Below are 17797 nucleotides of genomic sequence, written 5' to 3'. Positions count from 1 at the left end.
AGAATTACCACAAATATCTTTTCCATTTACATTGATGCCCAGAAAAAAAGTAATGCCTGATGAAGAGTGAATTACTAAAACAACTGAAAAAGAACAGTTTCATTCAAAAGAAACAATGTATTGCACAAAAATACCATAACAACATGAATCATCTTGAAAAATCTACAACAGCATTTAGTGGAATACATTGTGAGCTACTTAAACATTCAGATGTGTACATAAATGGAACAAAGATATTAAACAAAATCACAAATTTACCCCAACAAGACATTTTCATACACAGTATAACCTACATAGTGTTCCATAGTGCTCAGACCTTATAAAACACATTTTAAACTACTTGATTCAACACAACAGTATGAAGATTAAACCCTTAGTGTCTAACATGAAAAATTTAAAATGTCAATTATTCAAAAGTATAAAATCATTAAGTCAAAAAAATATACCCAGTTCCTGCTGCATCTTAACTTACTGATACTTAAAAAAAAAAAAAAGAAGCAGAAAACATGTACCCGTTTTTATACCACAACCATTTCCTATCGTATCATGATATTATTCTGTGACATGAAAGAAGAAAACTGTTAAACTGCAGCGGGCCAAAATCTTAAAGTGCTTAGTTGTAGTGGTTACATCATGAGTGGTTATTACAGACAACTAGTATTAAAAAAACATAATACACAACCTACTTTTAACAGTAAATCAAGATTTGATTTGAAATGAATTGAGCCGTCATTTAGTCTTGAAAGGGAAGGTTTCAACTACAGGATTGTTATTTAAAATGCGATTAAAATGGTTTATTTTTAAACCTTTCTGATTATAGTTGTTTGTTCAAGCTAGAACAAACAAGAGAGGCAATGTATACATTCACATTCTCCTCCACATTCTCCTGACCCTTGATATGGATCAAGAAAAGTGTGAGAGGGTGTGTATCTCCTTATGAGTCCAAGGGCGTTTCATCTTTCCATAACAGATCATTAATCAAAGAGATGCATCATGCCTCATTGATTCACCAGGCTTTTGGGTTCCTCTTCTCTCTGAATGACATCCTCAGTTTGTTCCTGGGGGCCGGCACAGGTCGCTGAGGGACCTGACTGTATTCTTTCCCAGGATTCTCTGGTATATCTGACTCGTCATCTCTTTTTTGCTGGACACAAGGGTGCTGACAGGGCTCGATCTGTCCAAGAGGGGCGTTTTTGCGTGTTGATGCGTGACTCTTCTGCAACTGCTGAATGATGGCAGAGAATTTAGCATCCAGCGAGGGTCGCCCTGTCCTAGGCCTCGCCCCCTTACAGTTCTCTTTCTCCTGATTGGTTAAGATGCTGGTAAAGGGTAATTTATCAGGAGGGGGTGGAGGAGCTCTCCTCTTCTTTTTGCTGCCCGTGACGGGACTCGTAATAGTTTGATTGCTTTCTTTACCTGGTGACAGAACCGTTTTTTGTACTACCATTGGCCGGGATCCTTCAAACAGCGCTGCCCAATGAGGCGGCTCTGTGTCCTCCTCCTGACCAATGAGAAAGCGCCCATCAGTTTCCTCAATCTTATTGTGAATTATGTCAGTCAAGCTTTCAAATTTCCCAGGGGACCCGATGCCTGAAAAGAATACATTATTAACCAAATAACGAACACAGAAATAACAGGAAGTTGGACTAAACTCGTTCCTCCTAATTTAGTCTAACAAAAGCAGAACAAGTCACTCTTATATTATAAATAATACACATGTCCTTGATTACTCACTCAGATCATTATAAACAGAGTCAGCTTGCTTCGTAAGAAAGAGTGGGGGTTTCCGTGGTGACAAAACCTCAATTTCCATGAGCTTGTCACATGCATGTAGCCACTGACCTGAGAATAAGTTCATAATAATTGTTAATATACAAACTATAGTAAAATAATTTTAAATAATTCTGACAGACGCTAGTTGAACTGACCCTGGTCATAAATGTGCTGCCAGAGGGCATCCAGCCACTCCTGTAAGACTTCAGGAGTTTCAGTAATGAACACATGACTGACGGAGTCTCCATTTCCCGGGTTTATCAGGTTGAGTTTACAGCCAGTCCTCTGGTGGTCCTTTTCTACCACACGAATACGGGTCTCCTGCATAATCACACACACAAACACTATACTACATATTTTACGATGGTTCTTCAATGTATCCCAAATGGTAAAGCTTTGTCATCATTTGCTATTATTGCTGTAACCTTTAACATTGACCACAATTAAATTACTGTGCTGACTACAAGCTTATTAGATTAGAAAGGCTGCATATAGCAGTGTAGCCATATAGCCAATTATTATATAACCATTATTGGCTGATATTAAAATTGATAATATCTCAAGCATGTACGCTTGACGTGCGAGAACCAATGAGGTTCATTCTCGTGTTACGGCCAGCACGTTTGAGCTTCTGCAAGAACGAAAGAGGTTTGTTCTCGTGCAAGCAAGTATGGATAAGCTTGTTTATGTTCGCTGATCAATGTTAATATGTGAATAAAAGCATAAATTCAATCTGTTCATCATATAAAGCGATCAAGTGTCTTCAGAAAATTTGGACTGAAGTGCTCAATTGATGGATTAGTTAAGTTCCCTTTATAAATGTTTTTAAGCAACAAAATGGTAGTTGTGTTCCAAGGATGAACGAAAGTCTTACAGGTTTGGAACGACATGAGAGTGAGTAATTGATGTCAAGTTTTTCATTTTTGGGTGGACTAATCCTTATTTTTTTAGTCTTATATAAATATATAAAATCATGCACAAGACCAGGAATTTGTATTTTGTGGTGACCTCAAACACAGTAAACACTTGATCTTATACATTCCTTCCTAAAAGCAAAGTTTTGCATTCTGAGGTTAAGGGTGGAAAAATGCAATTTTAGAAATGTTTCTTACCTGGTTTATGGGAATAATGAGGCTGGGCTCCACTTTTGCTTGAATCTCTTCAGGAGAGTAATAGCATGATATCCGTCCAGCCTTCAGCATACAATATAACTTACAGTGGCGTTGCAAACCCTCAATGCTTAGCTAAACGGATAATAAAAAAAATGCTGATTTTACACATTTCATTACATTTACAAATGTTGACATGAATCTTTACTAGAAAAACACCAGTTGATGTCTTACCTGCTGGCTCAGGTAACTGCTCATCATGTCTTGTGTCATGCAGTCAGGTTGTGCCACCAGCTGACAGCACAGGTTTCCATACAGCGGCAGCCATGAAGCCTCCACTGACAGACCAATGGCAGGAGGTCAATCAGAACCACTATGCTGGTCAATTATTCAAAAGTGGGTTGTTTGTTCTTACCATTCTGCATGATTATAAGAGAATGAGACTGGAAAGATCCCTCTGCCTGCTCCAAGCCCAGTGTGGTGTACGCCAACAATGAGTACTGTGCACCTCTGACACAAAAAAAAGGTTTTTTTTTTTACATGCATTTATCTAGTACAACAATAGAAATGATTTTTATTAAGGAAATGGCCATTATGCTTGCATACAATGGTATTGGGTTGGACTGGAGGAAAGTGTCTGGGTCTCCTCCATCCAGAAGAGGGCAGAGTTTCCTGCCTGAAGATCTGCCGAATGACAAGCGCAGCTTCCTAGCCAGTTTTTTGGGAGTGTTGACAAAGGTTGGTTCCTCCTCCAGTCCACAGCTATACAGCTCAAACGTCAGTTCAAAGTCCGGCTTCGCTTCAGAGCTGTTAAAATGATTGAAATTGAGCTCAGAACTCTACAGACTGCAGTTCTCTTTCTTTTAAACAAGACCATAATTTTCACATATTTCTCAAATGGCTGTAGAGTGAAATATGGAAAGATGAGAACTTACAAAATTTTGACACCTTCAAAGCAAATATCGGTCATTGAGGGGTCTGCAATCACCATTTCAGTGTCAAAAATCTCTGAGCCAATCTTTATCAAACAAAAGACTGCCACCCGCTGTGCATCTGTTGGGTTCAGAAGATACGCATGGCATCAGGATAGAGATTTCTTAAAATATACATATATTATACACACTACTGTTCAAAAGTTTGGGGTTGTTAAGATTTTACGTGTTTTTGAAAGAACTCTTATGCTCACCGAAGCGGCATTTACTAGTAGTAGTTCACTTTAAAATGAAAATTACCCCATGATTTACTCTCCCTCAAGCCATCCTAGATATGACTTTCTTCTTTCAAACAAATACAATCGGAGTTATATTAATAAACACCCTGACGCTTCCGAGCTTTATAATGGCAGTAAATTGCAACAATCAGCTTGAAGCTCCAAAAAGTGCATCCATCCGTCATAAACAAACTTCAAACGGCTCCGGGGGGTTAATAAAGGCCATCCGAAAGAGTTTGTGGAAGAACAATATTCATATTTAAAACTTTCTAAAGTAAAATAATTAGCTTCCGGCCAAACGAACATACGGATTGTACTTAAGTATTTTCATTTTTAAGTGAACTACTCCTTTAATTATAGTAAAAACAGCAATATTGTGAAATTTTACAATTACAAGCCGTTTTCCCTTTTATTATATTAAAAATACCAAAGCTGCATTTTTTCCCCCAGTGTCCCATGATTCTTCAGAAATCATTCTAGTTGGGGTGATTTGCTGCCCAAAAAAACATTTCTTATTATCAATTTTGTAAACCTTTGTATGGCAGCTTAATATTTTTGTGGAATTTTTTTCTTTCAAAATAATAATTAATTAACAAAGTTAATTTGAAGTTGAAATCATTTTTAATATTATAAATGTCTTCACTGTCATTTGATCAAATCACTGCGTTGCTGCTTGCTGAGATTTTGACCCAAACCAAACTTTTGAACTGAAGTGTATGTGTGTGTGTAAGCTAAACCATTTAATTAATAAAAATCAAAACAGATAGCATATTTTTGCATTACATTCATAACATTAGCAAAGACATGGATGTTTTTAAATAATAAATAATTATAATAGTTTGTATACGGTCACTCACTCCCTTTGCTGTTAAAGTGTTCTGAATCTTTCCAAAACAATGGAATTCGCAGGCCTGGATAAGTAAAAGAAAAATACATGAATCAAAGAAACAAAGACATTTTTTACTACAAAATAACAAACAGGGTTATATGAAAAAAGAAAAGAAAAGTTGATTCCTTTACCAGATATGGCTACCTTTCCCTTACAAGGGATTTGATCCTGAGAGACTGAGGGTCTAAAAAAAATATATATATATATATTTGTATGCATGTTTGATCATTTACAAGTTTCCCACTAAATACTCCCAGCAATACAGCTGCTGTTCTAACCTTCTGATGTCCTGGTGCTCTTTCCTCCTCTGGGCTTCACTCATGTAGGCTTTAATTCTGGCATTACAGGTTAACAGACTCCTGGAAGCGTCCAACACATGCTCTTTTTTAGTGCTGGCAACGAGAATCTTGTAAGCCCCGGCTCTCATTCGCATCTCAAACTCCAATTTCTCCTGAATATCACGGTCCTATTGGAAGGGTAAAATCCATCAGGAGAAATAAAGTAGCTTAATGGACAAGTGCTCTGAAAACAGTCCTGGGTAAAACAAATTCAGACAAGAGGAAGAATAATGTGGGAAAGAAGAACTCTACCACACAGTCTATTCTACAATAATTCCTGATGCATGTGCATGCTGATTTATGGAGAGATGAAATATGGGCATTGGGGATCAATGGTCTGGACATCAATGAATGGGAATGGGCCAATGAAGTAACCTAAACATAGCTGGAAGAGAAGAGGAGCTCACTCTACTTTAGGGGGAAACATCGACAATGGTACATGGATCGATGAAAGTGAGTGAAAGTGTCATTTTTGGTGAATCGGTTATTTTAAAACTTAGATTCAATAAGTATTTAGTCCAGCCGTAATCACAAATTTTGGTTTGTTTATAAATAGTCATTTCATGATTTTATCATTAGCTCAATTATTGGTTCTCGGCTCATGGCTAATCGGACTTTCGAGTCAGAATCAAAAACCGCCAAACCAATTCACTAAAAAGATCCGATTCACATGAAACGATTTGCCCACGAATCGGATGTCGCAAGCAGGTGGCGAAGAAGACTAGTAGTCGGACAAAAACAATCTAAACATTAAAACATTGACTAATTTTAGAGGTGTGTGATGATGTTTTAAAACATTTTTTTCACTCATTTGGTCCATTGGAGGATTCCAACACATAACATGGTATGGAAGTTAGATAGAATATGAATGAAACATGACCACACTCTCCTCATACCAATAGTATCCAGCTGCAGACCCGCAGCACCACCACTTTCAGAACCCCAGCGCCAGAACCGGAAGTAATGGGCGGAGCTTACGTTCTAACACCAGCGCCAGGACCGGAAGTGAGGGGCCGAGCTTACGTTCTAAACCGAGTAACGCCACCTAACGTTTTGGAGCGTAGTTTGCTTAGACACGAAAAGGAATTATTACACACGAAACGTCATACTTTATACATATTATAATGATACATTAAGGTATAGTACAATAAGCATTTTAAAACGTTGATTTTGTGTAATATAATTCTATATAGTTATCCGTTTCATTGTATTATGAGAGTTACTTCCTGATCATGATGGTGAAAAATAATGCTTGAAACTTATGGTCATTTTATATAAAATATACTTTATTTCACAAGAACATGTGCAGCATGCATTTAACTTTATGTAAAATAATGTCAAAAATCTAAAAAGAGAGAGAAAATCCGGCATTGTTTTAAAAGAAACAATAAAAATGTACCGTACTTCAAATAATAGCCGAGTCCCAAATAGACGATTGTCTCTTTACATGCCTGGTGTGGCTGCAGGTCTGGGAAAATATAAGGCCGGTCTCAAATAGAGGTCGGGTCTGTTTTTTAGTTTCAGGTTGTATTCTAAAACCTGTCAGATCGTCCGCTTTTTGGCGGCCGCCAAAGCAAATTTTTGTCCCGCCAAAGCCTATTTTGAGTGAGTGATGTAGAATAGAATGACTGCTGCGCGTGACAGGGCGCTTAACGAGCAGAGAGAGAGAGAGAGCCCTGGCCGCGCGCGCGCACTCTGACGTCTTCGAACAACACGAGCGCTGTCTTGCTCTTTATTTGTCACATACCAGTTATAGTTCATACAACGAGCAGTGACTCACTGTGTAATAAAAACATATCCTAAATATTATTTAAAAGGTGCAACAATTTTAAATATTTTTAAATAGGCCTACTTGCAAAAATGTGTCATTGTAAATAATTCCGCCCCTCCCTCACTTCCGGTTCTGGCGCTGGGGTTCTGGCACTGGGGTTCTGAAACTGGTGGTGCTGCGGGTCTGCAGCTGGATATATCTCCCTCATACACAGACTACCTTTCGTTTCTTAGAAGTTATGAACAACAAATTCATGTCTTCTATTATCTGCTGCGTGTTATGCACACTTATGCATCGCTTCATATCTCGGTCTTTGGCCTGAGAAAATTATTGAAAGTAACGTTACCGGTTAGTCTTGAATAATAACGGACATGAAAACCCACAACGTGAATTTCAACATAACAGACTCACCTCATTTTGAAAAAACATGCTTTCTCTTATTTTCTTTCTCTTGATCTCCATGGCGAGAGAGGAACACGATGATACCGTGGATCGAGTGGCAATATTCCGTTTAAAATGTTGAATATCCCGCGGTGGATCCATATTGGCCTCTTCCTCAAGACAAGCCTCTCTCCGCACAAAAAACCAAAGGATTATACAAGCGCGAATCGACCAATCAGCTTCTTTCAAATCTCGCCGTTGCCTATACAACAGTTGGGCGATACCATATTTAAACTGAGAAAGGTTGGGGTATGGAAAAAACTAAATAGGTGTGCTTAAATAAGTCGATTTTATTAATACATTTTGTGAGATTAATACTAATATCTGAAGTATCCTACATTTTAAACTAGTTTATGCAAACTATCAAATAATGTGGGTTTGTGTTAATGCTGTGATTTTGTGCTCTTCTCCCCCGTCTGTCTTTAAATAGATTGACCTGACGGTCTGCCGCACTGCATTCTAATGAATCCTGAATGTTCTGACCGAATCTTTTCAGTCAGTGATCTTTTTACAGCGATTGTAATTTTACACGTAATGCGATGACATTTTGCAGACGAAAACTGCATTCAGCATCATATGAAAAGAAATCAATGTCACCTCTGTCGCTGCTGTCACGCTCATTCTTGACCCAGATGACTTCATACACCTAGATATCGTTTTTACTGTATCTCACTCAATCAGAGAGGGTTACAGTGGGGTTCGGACTGAAATATCACGCAACAGATAACCCGAAGGATCAACAGTTTGATCAAAGCTTACAATACCCAATCCCACTGGAGCTCGTTCATCAAGGTATGATCGCATGCTTGTGGTGTTATAGAAAATGTCAGCTGACTACCTGTCTGATTTCAGACTCTGCCCAGTAGATCGCCTCCTGTTTGCTTAAGAAGATTTTCACAAATATCTCTGTGGTAGTTTAATGTAAGTATAGAAACAATTATGGCATGATCTTCGGTTGATTTAAGCATATTATTAATCCATTAAAACATTTGCAAATGCATCTCACCACCGATGTGCATGCATTTGATTTGCCAATAAGCTTTAAATCAACATATTTAAACCATGGATATGCTGAAATTAAGAACATAATTAAATAGTAATAATGGATGGAAATTGTCTTGTTATATTCGGAATATCTAGCACGCAGCCTAGTTGTGACAAGTGGTTCAAGTGTTGATGTTAGTTTTTTATTTTATTTTAATATATTCTGTCTATGTTAGGCTTTGAGAAAAGCTTGCTCTAATCAAAATGATCAGTGACAGCGAGGGATGCACACCATAGTTGTCGACCATGCCGATATCTAAAAAGAGCTCATGGTGGCCGATAAAATACCGATAATACCGCAGGGGCAAGTTGTCACACATTTCCAGCTTAGCTTTATTTTTTAAAGTCACTTTCTGCATAAGCACATATTTTACTATCTGCGCTACAAAAAAATCTGTTGATTTTTTCCCACCGGTATTTCCTCCATGCATGTTGACATTTTGTGACATCCCAATAGTGTTGACATAAAGGTGAAAGCAGAATAAAACATAATTAATAACCTAATTAATTCACTTATAAAATGAAAGCTACTGTTCCAAATTATGTTTTCCATTCAGATTCATGCAGTTTGTATTATATGCAAATAATGTGCATTTAAAAATATACCCAATATAGACAGATTAATCATACTGCCTGATATATTTCTCTATTACTCAGTTTCTTTCTGTAGGTTTTTCTATCGTCTAAGGCAGAAATGAACAAAAGTTTTACTAAGAAGGACCAAAAATCATACAGGAGTGCCGTGGCACAAACGTAAATGTTGCGTTATATCCAACTATGTTATATTAAATTTGACATGATTAAAACTAAAAAGTTAAAACAAAAAGATACATTAGAAATTTGCATCAAAGACATGTAATTTCCCCCCCTGTTCCGATATGGTGGGTCAAAATCACAGGTTATCACAGGCCAACTTTGGCCTGCGGACCCTGGTTTGCCATTTCAGCTGTAAAGTATTTTTATATCAAAGAACTCGGGTGCACAAATTTCTAATATTTTTTTATTGATAGGTTATCTGTGTCATGCAGCAGAAAGTGTGCACACGCAACACAGCGCTGTTTGTGAAGAACGGTCAGGCGTGTGGAGCCGGGGTCCCTCCTCAACTTCCTTTCCGCTGCCCGCGATGTGGAGAGCACCAACGTTTCCACAGTCTTTCTTCCCTCAGAGCTCACCTTGAATACAGCCACCCGTTCCACACTAAACATGACATCAGCCTCCTATCCACAGGGGATTTATGTAATCTCCAAATCTCCAATTCCGACATGCATAAAGTACGTGATGCCGGCACCAATACTAACTCAACCACGAGAGGAGAGCGCAAACACATATTCGCAGCCGACCAAGCTCCATCCCAGCATCCCGCAGGGCAAAAGCTCATGCCCCCCGAGAGGAGCTTCAGCGTTGGGGACGCATCAGCTGGTGCTGGGCCCCTCTCGGCTCCGGTGGCGTGCGTGGAGAAGCGGCTGGAGGGGATGATGAGGACAGCCAATAGCAGCATGGAGCGGCGTCTGCTACGGCTGAGCTCAGAGCTAGCGCAGACAGACACGGCTATCCTGTGTGAGCGCGCTCACTCGCATCACCTGGCCCAGGAGAAACAGGTAGTGCTGGAGCGAGAGCGGGCGCTCAGCCGACAGGTAGACGCCGCTGTGATGGTGATCGCCACGCTGAGGCAGCAGCTCAGCATCTCGGAGCACGAGCTGGAGCGGAGAGAACAGTGAGTGAAAGATTTAAAGGGTTAGTTTGCTAACTCATTCACTCGCCGTCACGTCGTTCCAAACCCTTAAACCTTTCGTTCATCTTCGGACACAAATGAAGATATTTTGAATGAAACGTGAGAGATTTCTGTCCCTCCGTTAAAAGTCTACTCACCCAAACCTTGACGCTTTAGAACTTTCATAAACATGTACAAGATGCACGTCGTAATTACCATAATTACGAGATGACAGTCAGCCTGTGGGTGGTACAAGTTGGCTCCTTAAGAAAATTATGATGTTACAAGTTGCAATTACGAGTTGTACGAGAATGTAAAGGCTTTTTACTAGTCAGAATGGCATGAACGCATCTAGAAATCCATATAAATTGTTAATCCAAGGCTGTGTCTAAAATCGCCCCCATATCCTTAAAGGGTTAGTTCACCCAAAAATGAAAATCATCCCATAATTTACTCTCCCTCAAGCCATCCTATGTGACTTTCTTCTTTCAGCCAAACACAATCGGCGTTATATAAAAATATATCCTGGCTCTTCCAAGCTTTATAATGGGAGTGAATGGTATCTTAGATTTTGAAGCCCAAAAAAAGCGCATCCATCCATCATAAAAGTAATTCATACGGCTCCAGGGGGGTTAATAAAGGCCTTCTGAAGCAAAGCGATGCATTTTTGTATGAAAAATATCCATAATTATAACTTTATAAACTATAATCAATGGCTTCTGGTAATGACGAGTTCTGGCGGAAGAGTGACCTCTGACCTCTAATAAAAAACATTCTTCTTTTGTGTTTCACAAATAAAATAATGTTAAATAGGGTTGGAATGACATGAGGGGGAGTAAATGATAATGAAATGGAGAAAGTGCTCAACTCTGTGGCTTATTTTTACACGAAAACGTTTTTTTCTTAAAAGTGCAGCAGCAAGAAACAGAACAAAACAGTACTACGTTTATGGACTTTGAAGAAAACTTTAAATATGATTGGACCCCTTTAATCCTTTTACATTTTGTGTTGAGAGCCTAATGTTTCACAAAGCTGTTCTACAGTAATACCCTTGACTGTATCGCAGGGAAGTTGTCACCATCCAGAAGTTTCTGGAAGCAGCGGCGCAGCATGAGATGTGTGGGAAGGTTCGTTTGCGACGGTTCATTGAAAGCCTCTTGCGGCGGATCTCCCTGGCCGAGAGACTACTGGAGTATTATCAGAGCGTCCCTCACAGGCATTACTGCACGGCTCACTCTGTATGTTACCAAAATATGCATCAACATAACACTGCATATCTCACGACTTTTAAAAAGGGTTTTAGAAAGTTTTTTTTTTTTTTAATCACACAGGGTCCTCTGTTTTTATTGTTTTCATGTTAGTTATATCACATTGTGATTTGCCTCACAACATTTTAAATAGTAGTATTTTAAAACAAAATTCCTCCATGGCTTTTCAAAAGAAATTATAATAAAAGACTATGCCAGTATTACAAGATTTACAATGTTTTAATTATGAAATCATTCGTTTTTTTAAGTTAAACACCACTATTTTTTACTTTTAAATGAATTTCATAAGTCATTTTAAATGCCAGAGCATCAAGTCATTGACCCTGTACTGGTATACAAAAGATATTCCCATTGATAATGAATCACCTGGCATGACCTACTTCAGGATTGCAGTAATGGACTTCTATTTCAGAAATATGTCAGCCCTGTTGTATTTCTCTAATTTCTCATTATTTCAGGTGCCTCTGCCATCAGAGTTCGGTCCACATAGAATAACACAAAGCAGGTATTTCATTATTGCTTTCACTTTTAGAAGAAAAGTCACATTAACCCAGTAATGAGTAATTCATGTAACCATTTAACTTTAACTTTTTAAGCTTCACTGTAAAAACTGGTAACTAGTTTTTTTACTTGATTTAACCAATTAAAATTAATTTTGTTGGTATAAATGAATGTATTTAGGTTGATTCAGTAATATTAAATAATATTATTGACTTGAATAAAACCAGTTAAAGGTGCAGTACACTATTTCTGAGAAACGCTGTTGAAAGTGAATCAGACGTGGTAAGAGCTTTAGCACCTGCGTTAATATTAGAAAAGATTTCCAATGGTGGAGAGACGTTAGAGAGCAGGAAGAGCTGAAAACGGACGTGAGGTTGCGTTGTTTCTGCTCCATACATGAGTAACATTGGTTTAGCTGTTTCACAGAACTAAGATATGCTGTTGTTGTAATGTTAGCTCTAGTAACAGCACAGTTTTGAGTGTCATTGTTTGTCTGGAGCTGCTGGCGAATAACAACCAACTCTTGCTTGTATGTACTCTTGTGTACTGTATGTTCATTTTTCGTTCTTCCTTGTCGTTCGTTCGCCATCTTCGCTTTATTTTCCGTGAAGCTTTATTTTCCTTCGCTTCTGCTATGATGAAGAGACATCCAGTTTGTGGGCGGAGCAATGAAGGGAGGAGTGTGTTTGTTTGGGTTGATTTCAAATTTCAACAGTGTTAAACAATGATTCTCAGAAATCGCTTACTGCACCTTTAATTTAGATGTTATAATTTTTTAGGTTATCTTTTTTTTTAGGTGTTAACTTCCTATACTTAACTACCTGCGTAAAACAATTCAGAGCACTTCAATTTAAATCATGGGTTGTCCTCTCTAACTAATTAATGTGATCCTATCAAGACAGTAGAAGATCATGTTGCCCCTTTCATAAATTACCCTTCTGTGTTCTTTTCCATTTAATTAGCCTTAAAGTGTGTACAAATTAAATGAAAGAAATAAAATGTAAAAAACAGGTCACTGCTTTATCTGCTCCCATGAAACTTTAATAATTTGCTGTGTCAAGGTCTTCGTCAGGTGATGTCTCCCTTTTTAATAATTGTTTTTGCTTTTTGCTTTTTGGATAATTGATTAGTTTTATCTGGTGTGTGTTTATTATATATGTGAAATAACTTGATATTTGTTGTTCCTACTACCTGACAAAGACCTTTGTTTTGCAATTTATATTGGTTTTATGGGAGCAGATAAAGCAGTCAGTGTGTTATTATCTGTTCTTTTTTTCATTTATTTCATTTAGACTTTTTTAACTGAGTGTCTGTCCAACTTATTTTGCTGTTTGGCATCAGGTCTTCAGGAGAGCATCTTGAGCAGGATGAAGAGCAGCAGTTGCTTGGTCAGTCTGGATGGGAACTGTTGGAAGGTTCTGCTGGGAGACTGGGTTACGACAGCTGGTCCCAGCAGAGGAGGTCAGATGGGTATGAGGTTTAGGGACAGAGGTGGAGCTTAGCAATGAGTGTACATGTAAATAATATTGAAGTAAATATGTTGAATGTATTAACAGTTATTCAGTGGGGTCCAAAGGTCTGAGACAACATTAAAAAATCTGGGATTCGAAATCCTTTCTTTTTTTTTTGTTTTTTTAAAATACACTACCAATCACAAGTCGGGGGTAAGATAGTTTTTAAAGAAATTCATACTTTTATTTAGCAAGGATACATGAAATTGATCAAATATATATTCTGAAGGATCATGTGACTGATACTGAAAATTCAGGTTTGCATCACAGGAATAAAATAAATTACAAATGGTAATAACAATATTGTTTTATATATATATATAAAATAAATGCCTCTTAAAAAAAACAAAAAAAAAAAAACATTTGAATGCTAGTGTATAATTTATTACAAAAAAACTTGCAAATATATTTACACATTGTCATAAACAACCAGTAAATTGATTTAAGTTTTACAAAAGATAGGTACACAAAATTTCAAGATGCACATCAGTGAAAGTAATGATAATAAGTGATGAGATAACTTTACGCTACGTTCACACTCCAAGCCTTAGTGCCCAATTCTGATTTATTGCTCAGGTCCAATTTTTTGTTTGGCTGTTCACATTTGTCACGATCCTGAACTGACCCGCATGCGCAAAAGAACAATAACAAAGATGGCGCAGCACGCTGTCATGGAAGTAAACACAGAATTACTGAAGTCAGTGTTCAAGTGTTCATTTATAAGCTGACGTGCCGCTGAAGTCAGTGAATTAGTGTGCAGGCGATAAGGAAGGACACAGACGATGATGAGGAGCAAGAGAGCAACGTTTTTCTTGTGTATTTTTTCTAAGTTTTGCTTGTATAGAGCTGTCACCGTAATACTTATGAGTATAACAGCTCACCGTCCCTCCACTGACTAACTTCACTGCCGTCTTCCATATTCACTGAGTGACTAAAGAACTACCGGTATGTGAAATCTTTGGGAGTGACTCCCATCAGCGCAGAATTGTGATGAATGATGAATTCTGATATGACTGGTCAGACTGAGGTCGCATTGCAAAAATTCAGACATGTATCTGATTTAGGACCACATATGGAAGCAAATCAGAATCAAAAATATCAGATTCCATGTGGCTCCACAAAAAAATGGCCTGCAGTCTGAATGTAGCATTACTGATTGATTCATGACTCATTACGAGAGCCGTCTCAGAGTCGGACTGGTCTTCCTGTATGTTTGTTTTTGCATGCAGCCAGCAAGGATAACTCAAAAGAAAAACGTGTTTTCACTAGTGCAATTGTTTGTTTTTTATTCCACTAGTGACTTTTGGACTCCACTGTATACAAATATGAGTTACACAAAACACCAATGAACATCAGCAATGTCCAACTACAGATGGCAGATTAGTTATTTGATACTATTTGATTCTTAAATGGGATTATGGTCTATCTGTGAAATATTTTAATAAGATTGGCTCTAGTATGAACACACAGTGAAACTGCCCTTTAATTTAAATAGATAAAGCTGTTATTACAGGCTGCTTACTTAAAGTGGAGCTATAACCTAGTAAGTAATGTCACAAGCTTGTTTTCTAACTGAAACTACTGTTCAGGAAAATGAATGTAGTTATATTATCTAAATGATGTTGTAGTTTGTTCACAAACTTTCTCTCATAGAAAATGCACTGTTTCAGCAAGAAGCTAACGTATGTAGCAAATATCTAAATAATTTACTTTTGAAGGTACCGTTGTGTATTTGAAATAGTGGTGCTACATTTCAAAGGGATGAATATGTTTCCCTGCTTGTTAGCCAGCCTCATTAGAAACTTAAAACAGGAGAGAGAAAGGAAACTTTAATAGAGAAAGTCAACTGAAGTTCTCTTTTGTTTTAAAACATGCAGCTATCGAAATCTGTATAGATGTTCTTAAGTGTTCTTAAATTCATTGCCAAGTAGTTTGATAAAAGATCCTTTTTGCTATTCTGTACAATTGGAGCGATAGCGCTTTGACTGAACTGTGAAACAATTCTGTTAAAGAATGTACTTTGATTTAAAGGGATAGTTCACCCAAAAGGAAAATTCGGTTACTTGCTCTAATACCGTTCAAAGTTTTTTTGGGTTTTTTTTGCCCATATATGTCAAAAGATCAAGGAAAATTTGATTTCTCATGTCATGACCCCTTTAACCTCTTCATAGACTTTAAAGTTGAACATTTTATTCAATAATTCCCAGTCAGTATAACTGGAGCAGTAGCACTTATTCTCATCTTTGGCAGAGCTGTGAAACAATTCAGAGAATAGTAGTAATAGCTACTTTAAGTAATTACCAAAGTCCTGATGTCATTGTTATGGCAATGTACAAGAAATACTGACATTTACGGTATAACGTGAAATATAATTTTATGTATGATGAGGGTAGTGTCCATAAAACAAACAGATTGGAGGAACAGGGTAGTGCTTTTGGTAGAGTTTGATGCAGTGTTTATCGATAAAGGACCAGTACATGCATGTATTTGGGTCGACCCTTCATTCAGTCGACCCTTCATGTTTTTTAAATGCTAGTAAGTAGTGTGTCAGATGCAGGGTAGATCTTACCCACAGCACATTAAGTCTTCATATGAAAACCGTCTGTTTTGGGGGGGAAAGCCAAATGAGGGCATTTGCTAACATTTCAGCTCAGGCTACTTGTTCAGTTCAGTTTAGGCTCCGATGTTTTTCACATATTATTGTACCAGTTGCATGTGACCAGCTAAATAGGACCACTCAGCTTTGCGTGTGAGTCTTTTACCTTAAAAATATACAAAAAACAAACAAAATTGGATTTTGAGTTCAGAAGATGAAAGTATACAAACAGCTAGTTATAATTCTTGTTTTAAAGGTGCACTCTGTAATATTGTCTGCAAATATTGGAGGGTTGTTTCTCCTGCCCTGGCCTTGTCAGTCTCCACAGTCACATGGTTGCCAGATTGAGGACTCGCAACAAAAACGTGCATAATTGACAATAGGAAGCGACGAGTCTTACAGTATAAGTTGATCAGCTAATGTATATGTTTGCAAAGTTTGCCAAGGCTTTTTAGGTCGGGTAGAATTTGCGATCTCTGACCCAGTTCGTTTACTGGCTTCCATCGCTGTGTTTTCTGCCAACTGGCAACCCGGAGTGTCGAAATACTATTGGGTAAATTGGCAGTGGGCGGGATCACACGAACCAAAACAAAAACAGACATTACAACACAGAACACACATTTCAAAGTAGAATAACTGGCTGTAGGATTGTTTCTCAAAGAAACAAGTATTTGAACTTAGCATGTTTCCTACATCTCTGCAAACATATATTTTTATGCTTTAGTACACTCAAAAAAATGACATAGAGCACCTTTAACCTCTGTTTGTGATGTTTTGTTCAGTGGTGGCAATGTCATCCACTCCATTGTGTGCTCAGTCCTGACACTGTGATTAGAATCTTATTTTGTCTTTTGTGCTTCCTTCCAGTTTCTGTATTACTTGATATGTTGTGTTTACTTAGAAGGAGAGAAGTACTGTAGTGCTGTGTGAGCATGAGATCATTCACATCCATCAGTATTTTATTGTGAGTGAGCATGCTATAATGCTTTATCCAGTGGCTTGTGCAATATGTGACAATACTTTCATGATGGGAGGAAAAGAAACGGTATACTTAACTGTACAGAAAACATTGGAGGACACTAGGGTCAAACTAGACATCATAGGGCTCGACCAAATTCACTTGTGTTTTTCTTATTTTTATAATGTCTCATTAGTCCCAACTCCCAACTAACATTATGGACGGACTGAAAACATTAATAAGGATGATGCTAAAAATAAGATTAGTATAGCATTAGTTGCTTATCTACCGTATTTCAATACTTTCAACACAATAATAATGTCAATATTTTGTCAATATCAGGTTCGAATTTCACAGTATACAGTATGGGTGGCCATATCAAATTCATTCATAAGTGGCTTTTTTTTTGTCAGTATCAGTTTGATTAGGTCATTCGGCCGTTGTTTCACCAAAAAATTGTATACCGATGCATCCCGAATATTAATACCAGTGTGAATTTCTTTTCTGTGAATTAGGTTGGGCTCTAGAAGTGTAGGTATGCCATTAAAGATGACAATCAGAAGTAGAACAAAGCTAAAAAAGAGATTATAGAAAATAAAAAAATTTTTTGGTTCTATTGTTTGGTGTTTCTTGATAATAATGAGTATAATTTGAGCTGATGTTTTAATGTTTTCTCT

General features: G+C 37.7%; 2 protein-coding genes across 2 annotated transcripts; one reads left to right on the top strand and one right to left on the bottom strand.

Annotated features, from left to right (window-relative positions):
* Nucleotides 1–768: 768 nt before the first annotated feature.
* rtkn2 (rhotekin 2) lies at nucleotides 769–7814 on the bottom strand. The gene is made up of 13 exons (XM_056255049.1): nucleotides 7502–7814; nucleotides 7310–7408; nucleotides 5260–5447; nucleotides 5113–5165; nucleotides 4950–5003; nucleotides 3818–3935; nucleotides 3489–3689; nucleotides 3298–3392; nucleotides 3117–3220; nucleotides 2886–3017; nucleotides 1929–2094; nucleotides 1735–1842; nucleotides 769–1590 (listed from the first exon to the last, which is right to left on the bottom strand). Exons 1-13 carry the CDS (start codon nucleotides 7631–7633, stop codon nucleotides 1007–1009), a joined length of 2034 nt encoding a protein of 677 aa, XP_056111024.1. The 5' UTR covers nucleotides 7634–7814; the 3' UTR covers nucleotides 769–1006.
* A 138-nt stretch (nucleotides 7815–7952) lies between these two features.
* On the top strand, nucleotides 7953–13540 carry znf365 (zinc finger protein 365). Its single transcript, XM_056255047.1, has 5 exons — nucleotides 7953–8323; nucleotides 9586–10289; nucleotides 11353–11524; nucleotides 12013–12059; nucleotides 13397–13540. Exons 2-5 carry the CDS (start codon nucleotides 9598–9600, stop codon nucleotides 13536–13538), a joined length of 1053 nt encoding a protein of 350 aa, XP_056111022.1. The 5' UTR covers nucleotides 7953–8323; nucleotides 9586–9597; the 3' UTR covers nucleotides 13539–13540.
* Nucleotides 13541–17797: the final 4257 nt, after the last annotated feature.

The sequence above is a fragment of the Rhinichthys klamathensis genome, unplaced genomic scaffold (genome assembly GCF_029890125.1).
Source record: "Rhinichthys klamathensis goyatoka isolate OS25496 unplaced genomic scaffold, OSU_Roscu_1.1 h1tg000117l_1, whole genome shotgun sequence".
NCBI lineage: Eukaryota > Metazoa > Chordata > Actinopteri > Cypriniformes > Leuciscidae > Rhinichthys > Rhinichthys klamathensis.
This window is presented reverse-complemented; position numbering and strand designations above follow the sequence as displayed.

Coding starts and splice junctions, on each gene's coding strand:
- rtkn2 (XM_056255049.1), bottom strand. CDS start 7,633: ATGGATCCACCGCGGGATATTCAACATTTTAAACGGAATATTGCCACT. Junction 3,018..3,116: donor GCAGTTACCTGAGCCAGCAG/GTAAGACATCAA, acceptor TTATCCGTTTAG/CTAAGCATTGAGGGTTTGCA. Junction 2,095..2,885: donor TCATTATTCCCATAAACCAG/GTAAGAAACATT, acceptor GTGATTATGCAG/GAGACCCGTATTCGTGTGGT.
- znf365 (XM_056255047.1), top strand. CDS start 9,598: ATGCAGCAGAAAGTGTGCACACGCAACACAGCGCTGTTTGTGAAGAAC. Junction 11,525..12,012: donor ATTACTGCACGGCTCACTCT/GTATGTTACCAA, acceptor TCATTATTTCAG/GTGCCTCTGCCATCAGAGTT. Junction 12,060..13,396: donor CATAGAATAACACAAAGCAG/GTATTTCATTAT, acceptor GTTTGGCATCAG/GTCTTCAGGAGAGCATCTTG.